Source organism: Leucopleurus acutus, assembly GCF_964270905.1.
Source record: "Leucopleurus acutus genome assembly, chromosome: 3".
In the NCBI taxonomy this organism is placed as follows: Eukaryota; Metazoa; Chordata; class Mammalia; order Artiodactyla; family Delphinidae; genus Leucopleurus; species Leucopleurus acutus.
Window position 1 is genome coordinate 18,614,207 of NC_139145.1, and position 6,750 is coordinate 18,620,956.

The following is a 6,750-nucleotide window of genomic DNA, read 5'->3' on the forward strand; positions in this document are numbered from 1 at the left end:
CCACGAACCCAGAATGGAGTCTGGACAAGTGACAGGCTCAGCCGGGGCTCTCCTCGCAGACAAGCTCGAAGAACTACATTTCCCAGGATCTTTTGTTCTCACTTGGACTACATTTCCCAGAGGGGCTCGCGACTGTCCTTGCCCCGCCCCTCCCGGACCTACGTGGGGCGTCGGGCGTTTGCCGCTGGCGCGAGCTGATTACCCGCCAGAGGTCCGCCCAGGCGGCACCGCGGGGAGTCCCCAGCGGAAGCTGCTGTCCGGCCGTGGCAGTTCCGGAGCCTCCAGCCTGTGGCCCGCGGAACCCCCGAGGCCTGGGCGAGGTGAGCGGCGGGGGGTAGGCAGGATGTGGGAGGGAGGACCGGGCTTCGGGAGGATGCGTCGCCGGGGCATGGGGCACAGGCCCAAGAGACGCGAGCCGGGCCTTTGTGGGGGCCGGCGGGCCGAGAGCCGGGCACCCCTGGCTCTGTCCGCCTGTCGCCCCCAGCCGTCCCACTGACGTGCCCCTGAACGAGACAGGTCGGGCACTTCGTCCCCATTGGCTGGACCCAGCCACCCTCCTGCTTCTTCCCGACCAGTTCCCAGCGCGCTACCTGCCCAGCGCCTGCGGGCGTTTGAATTTGTTTCGGGCCGGCAGTGAACGTGAGAAAATTATTTCCTCCCTTTATCACCACCCCTGCATTCCCGAGTGACAGGCTTGTTTTGCGCGAGAAGTGAGTCGCCGGGTTCCCCCAGTGGCAGAGCCAGGACTGGAACCCAGGTCTTTGGTTTTCTGTGCCCTTTCCTCAAGACAGCAGCCCTCTCCCCGCCATAGGAGAGCTGATGTTTTCCCTTTCCGAAACAGCTTTCTCTAGAAATCTGGAAATTGTTTACTTGACAGGAGGGGGAGGAATTGGGTGGGAAGGCTTGAGGTGGAGAAAAGTTGTCACATGCACGCAGGGAGGTTAGAGCAGGTGCTCTGGAGCCTGCGGTGCTTGGAATCCTGGTGCCACCCTCCCTGGCTGTGTGGACTGGGGCAAGTTGCTCCCACTCTGCCCTCAGTTTCCTGATCTATAAAATGGGGTGCTGACAGTGCCAACTGTGCTGTGGGACCCGATGATGTATTGATAGGTAGTGCCTGGCACGCGGTGAGGCTCAGGGAGTTGCTGCTACTGCTGATGGAGTCCTAGGACCTTTTCCTCTGAGCCAGGGAAAGAGCTGGGCCTGGACCAGGATGACCCAGCCCTTCTCTCTGGTCCTGTCTACCCCTCGTTCCTTCTGACTTCCTTCTCTGAGGGCACTTGGCATCATTTTCAAGTGATATAAAGGTTTCAGAGCTGCTGATTCTGAGGGGTGGAAAGCAGAAGGGGCTTCCTCCTGGCTCCCTTTTTCTTCTCTCAGATCTGGCTTCTGGAGACTTCTCCCATCCTAAGGGGAAACTGCCCAGAAAGAGGACATGGCTACTGAACAGAGGGAAGCAAGGTCTCAGGTGAGTTCATTGCCATCTCAGGTCTTAGAGACAGATGGGTTTTTTTGGTTTTTTACCCTTAAACTGACGTTTTCTCCCCAGTACAGTCTTCGCCAGAATTTGGAGCCAATGTCCTTCTCCCTTGGAAGAGTTGGTCCACCCTGGTGGATGGTAGATTGCGTAGGGAATGCTTGCCTCCAACCCCCCAATCCATGGCCTGTGTTTCTCTTTTTTTTTTTCTAATAGACACTCTTTTATTCATTAATCTCAATTCACTGTATGATTACTGAATTGATAGATAAGATGCCACACGTCTTATACCACTTAGGGTCAGAACAAACAAATGTGCGCACTTGGCAGAGTTCCTTTCTGGCCTGCCTCCTTTGCTCAGTCATGTCCCCCTCCCTACCCTTGGCCAGAATGCTTTTCTTTTTCTTTCCGCCCGTGAGAAATCCTCATGATACCTTTGCCAGTCTTTTCCCAGTCCATAGTTTTTAGTTTTTTCTCCATCTTAACTTTCTGGATCATGTGCCTTGCTTCTGTCACTCTCTTGAAAACTGATATTGACCTGCCATTTTCATCTTTATGTTGTGAGAATGAGGATGGGACCCCATCCAGGTGAGCCACTGTGTGAACAAAGGATAGCCATGTTGGTGGGGACATAGATGGAGAGGTCTCTTGACTCCCAAGAGCAGAGAGAAGACTCCTCAGGAAGCAGCAGTGAGAGTTTCATGGGATATTGGTAGTGGAGAGGCAGTGTATACAGTGATTACTCAGTGGGGCTTTTGAGCCAGATGGCCAGGTTTGTGCCCATCTCCTCTGTTGCTGTTAATGGGTCTTGGGCAAATAAGTCCACCTCTCTGTGCTTCAGTTTCTTACCTCTGTGTGCCTCAGTTTCTTCACCTGTAAAATGAATACAACAACCGGGCCTACCTCAAAGGGTAGATGAGAGAATCCTGGGAGTTAGTACATGGAAAGCGTTCATATCAGGGCCAGGCACATAGTAGATGTTCAATATGTGGTGCTTGTGGTAGCTAAACGATATTATTCTAGTTCATGATGTCTATCTATCTACTGTTGGTAGATAGAAATGACTGTACAGTGTCCTTCCTTTACTCATCCTCATCTAACAATAGTAGTTAACGTCGCTGGGGAATATCCTGAGGGCTTCACCTTTGTTCTCACTCTCATAGCGAAGCAGAAGTTATTACCCCCATTTTACACTTGAAACTGAGGCTCAACGAAGTCAGGTAACCTGAAATCAAACCCAGGTATGTCTGGCCTCTAAATTCATGTTAGTTATCATCCAGCCTTTCCTCTGGTATATCTTTCAGAACACGGGGCAGGCCTGGCCCCCAAATTACCAGAGTTCTCTGCAATGTGATGGTGTGTATCTTTTGGACCCATGAAATGTGGTAGTGGTTGATCTTCTGAGACTGTGGCTAGGACCTGCCTCTGCATATTTGGGCTACTTTTTTCTAAGCCTTTCCCATTCCATTCCAACAGAGCCAGGCTGCTCTCTTACCCAGAATCTTCTCCATCCCTGCTTGTGAGTCCTATGTGACATTTCTCCCTAACCTCACCTGCTGCCGATACATCAGTACCATGTGGACTTGTGTGTAAAACTCAGTGACAGGACATTTAAGACCAGAGAGAGAATATACCCACCAAGTGCTGGGTTAAAAGAAAACTTCAGTTATCGTCTTGTCTCTGCCATTGAAAAAGTATGTGACCTGGTATCTTAACTGCCCTGGACATTGTGTTTCTCATCTCTAAAATGAGGATTGAACCAGGAAATGGTATATGGTCCTGTCCAGCGCCACTTTTCTTGTTCAGATTGTTTCATGCGTTTTTCTTGTCTGCCAGTTGGATTGTAAATTCTTTTGAGGGCAAAGATCATTTCTTGTATTCCCCGCCGTGTGCCAATAAATTATCTTATACATGCACTGCATGTTAATGTTAAAAATTTCAGAGAATAAAAAAGTAAAATCACTCTTACCCCAACATCTTGAGATAATCACGGTCATACCTTTGGTATGCAGCCCTCAGAATAATTTTCTGTGCATCTTTATTTATTTGTTATTTATTTATGTACATGTGTACATATGTATGTATGTATTTTTTTATTTTATCATTTTAACTTTTTATTTTGATAAAATATACATAAGATTAAATTTACCACTTTAACCATTTTTGAGTATATTGGCATTAAGTACGTTCACAGTGTTGTGCTACCATCACTACTCTTTATCTCCATTGTATGGATTATCATTTATTTCTTAACCCTATGAGATAGGCGTTGAGAGGCAGTTCCTTGGATTGCAATTCTACCTCTACCACTGACCAGCTGTGATATTGTGATTCATAATATTAAATATATATTTGGTCTTTGTCCGTGTTCCTGGCACATAACTTCCAAAACCCTTGTGATTTCCTAAGTGGTTAGTAATATATGATTTTTATCCCTGAAATTACTTCAGAGCAATGAAGGCAAAATTGGTGTGTTTTGTATCCACACCAGAGTTTATGTTAATGAGGTGACTTTTGTACCCCACCTAAGGATGCAGGCTAATTGCCAGGGGAACCAACCTTGATTAAAGTGTTGGAATTTTCAGTCCTGCCCCCCGATAACCCCTCTTATCCATCTGTCGCCACCCTAGGAGATGAAAGTTGAATCGGTCACCAATGGTCAGTGATTTAATCAATCATGCCTATGTAATGAACCTCCATAAAAACCCAGAAGTGTTCAGAGTTCTTCCAGGTTGGTGAACATGTAGAGAGTCGGAGAGAATGGTGAATCCCGAGAGAGCATGGAAGCTGTGCACCCCTTCCCTGTGCCTCTCTTTCATCTGCCAGTTCCTATATCTTCTTTTATAATAAACCAGTAATCTAGTAAGTAAATGTTTTCCTGAGTTCTGTGAGCCACTCTGGCAAATTAATCAAACCTGAGGAGAGGGTTGTAGAAACCTCCAATTTATAGCCAGTCAGTCAGCAGCACAGGTAACAACCTGGACTTGTGATTGACATTGAAAGAGGGCCAGTCTTGTGGGAATCTGACACTATCTTCAGGTGTCAGAATTGAGTTTAACTGTAGGACACTCAGCTGGTGTCCCACAATTGCTTGGTGTGTGGAAAAACCCCACATCTGGTGTCAGAAGTGAAGTAGTGTTGTATTAAGAGTAGAGGAGACATGCAGGAGGAGTGAGTTTTTCCTTCATACCAGTTGTGTGACTTGGATAAATTTCTCTTTGTTTTCTTTTGTGTAAAATGGACACAATAATAGTACCTTCTTCATGGGGTTGTTGTGAAGATAAAATAAAGATATACACTAAAGTTTAATATAAAGCTCTAAGAATAGTACTTAGCCTGAAAAAAGCATTCAATAAATTATAGCTATTTTAATTTCCATTATTACTGTCCTCAAGCTTTAGGGAGCACAGAGTGCCTTATTTACACTAGTCTCCCTCGGTGATTATTGAGGTTGTTTCCATTTCTTTGCTGTTACTAACACCATGATAAATGTCCTTGCATGGGCATTTTTGTTCAGTGTTCATTATAAAACAAATATAGTAATTGGAGAGTTAAAGAGTATGCACATTTTAAAACTTGTAATGTATGTTATCAAGTTGCCAACAGGAAGATAATTCTAATTAACACTCCCACTAATGACCTTAATACCTCCACACATCTCTTGTAGCAGTTAACTCGGGGCCTGGTTCATACTTCATGCTACTCAATATATATTTGTCATTGGTCAATTGTTCATTAAACAAATGACCTGGAACCTTCAGAACCTAGAATAATATAGAAGCATTTCATGGTAGCCCGTCTACTCCCCACTGCCGCCTTTTTCACCCTGTGTGATGGATGGTCCTGGGTGAGCTGGGATGTTTGTCTCTACAGCTGTCAGTGACGTTCGAAGATGTGGCTGTGCTCTTTACGCGGGATGAGTGGAGAAAGCTGGCTCCTTCACAGAGAAACTTGTACCAAGATGTGATGCTGGAGAACTATAGTAACCTTGTCTCATTGGGTAAGGAAATTTCCCCTGTAGGTACGGAATTCAGAAATTGGGATACCTCAGCATCTGATTTCCTGGATAAAAGCCCTGGGTCATTAAAAACTTTAGCTGAGTTTTGCCTTAGCAGTGTACAAACTGGATCTCCATAAATAAACCTGAAAACCTTTTTCTCCCTCGTAGGTATGGAGTTGCCCCATGGATGGGACAATCTACAGAGCTGCACATTAGAAATGTGACTGCAGTGACTGCAGGCAACATTTTCCCACTGTGATTGAACTATGATGTGTTTGCTCATCTCTTAACAGAGAGTATCCCTCAACCTTTTTCTCTGACCCAGCACTGGCTTTTTTCAATTCTCTTTTACAGGGGTCAGCAAACTTTTTCTGTAAAGGGCCAGGGAGTAAATATTTTCAGCTTTGTGGGCCACATATAGTCTCTGTAACATATTCCTTTTCTTTTTTTCAACCATTCTTTGCTCAAGGGCCATGCATAAACAGACAGCGGCCTAGATTTGGCCTATGACCCATAGTTTGCTGATTGCTGCCATCTTTCAAAGGGAGTCAGATAGTGTTTTCTCATTTTAAACAAGCTACTTGGTACATAATCCTCTCCACAGATACCTGTTACAAATATTAATTTAATCTGTACATTTAACAGTGTATACATATTCCCTCTTGTATAGAAAGCTATTAGCACCCTGTTAATCAAGTCTGCATGTTTATCATACTTCACTAACATACAACTAAATGTTGTATTGCCCCTTGCTTTTACCCTAACACACCCCTCACATTGTGGGGGCACAACTTGAGCATCCCACAGAAGTTCTCTGTATCATCCTTTGAGTTTTCCGCTCAGATCTCAGATACCTCTTTGTGTCAAGGCAAAATCAAGTCTTTTTTTTCTTTTTCTTCTTTTTGGTCTATGAGCAGGACTCCCATTTTCCAAACCCGAGGTGATCTCCCTGTTGCAGCAAGGAGAAGATCCCTGGAAGGTAGTGAAAGAAAGCCCTGGAGGCTCCTCTCTAGGTAAGTGGGTAGGGAATCTCTGCAGGCAGCAGTCTGGTAAATGAGTGCATGTGCAACTCGGAGATGTTGGTCAGGGAAATTTCTGCAGGTTTTCAGTCCTCAAGAAGTTGTGGAGAAGGGACGCTAAGGCCCCGAGACACAAGCTTCCTCTTCTTCCCTGCTAATTACTGCACTGGTGAATCTCTCAGGATCTTTTTTCTTGTTATTTCCTGTTGTTTCAGAGGAGGGCTACATTGTCATGCATTCATTCAGCAAACTTAGTG

The 6,750-nt window shown here is 45.5% G+C and overlaps 1 protein-coding gene across 2 annotated transcripts in view; it reads left to right on the forward strand.

Annotated features, from left to right (window-relative positions):
- The first annotated feature begins 223 nt into the window (after positions 1 to 223).
- Positions 224 to 6,750, forward strand: part of ZNF354A (zinc finger protein 354A) — a 28,909-nt gene continuing 22,382 nt past the window's right edge. The window contains exons 1-4 of one of the 2 annotated variants that reach the window (XM_082837154.1): positions 224 to 320; positions 1,378 to 1,465; positions 5,348 to 5,474; positions 6,392 to 6,487. In XM_082837154.1, the coding sequence (XP_082693280.1) occupies positions 1,433 to 1,465; positions 5,348 to 5,474; positions 6,392 to 6,487 (256 nt within the window). In that variant the 5' untranslated portion in view covers positions 224 to 320; positions 1,378 to 1,432. Of the gene's footprint in view, positions 321 to 344; positions 1,466 to 5,347; positions 5,475 to 6,391; positions 6,488 to 6,750 lie in introns of those variants that run through there. The other variant, XM_082837153.1, reaches the window with a different exon arrangement.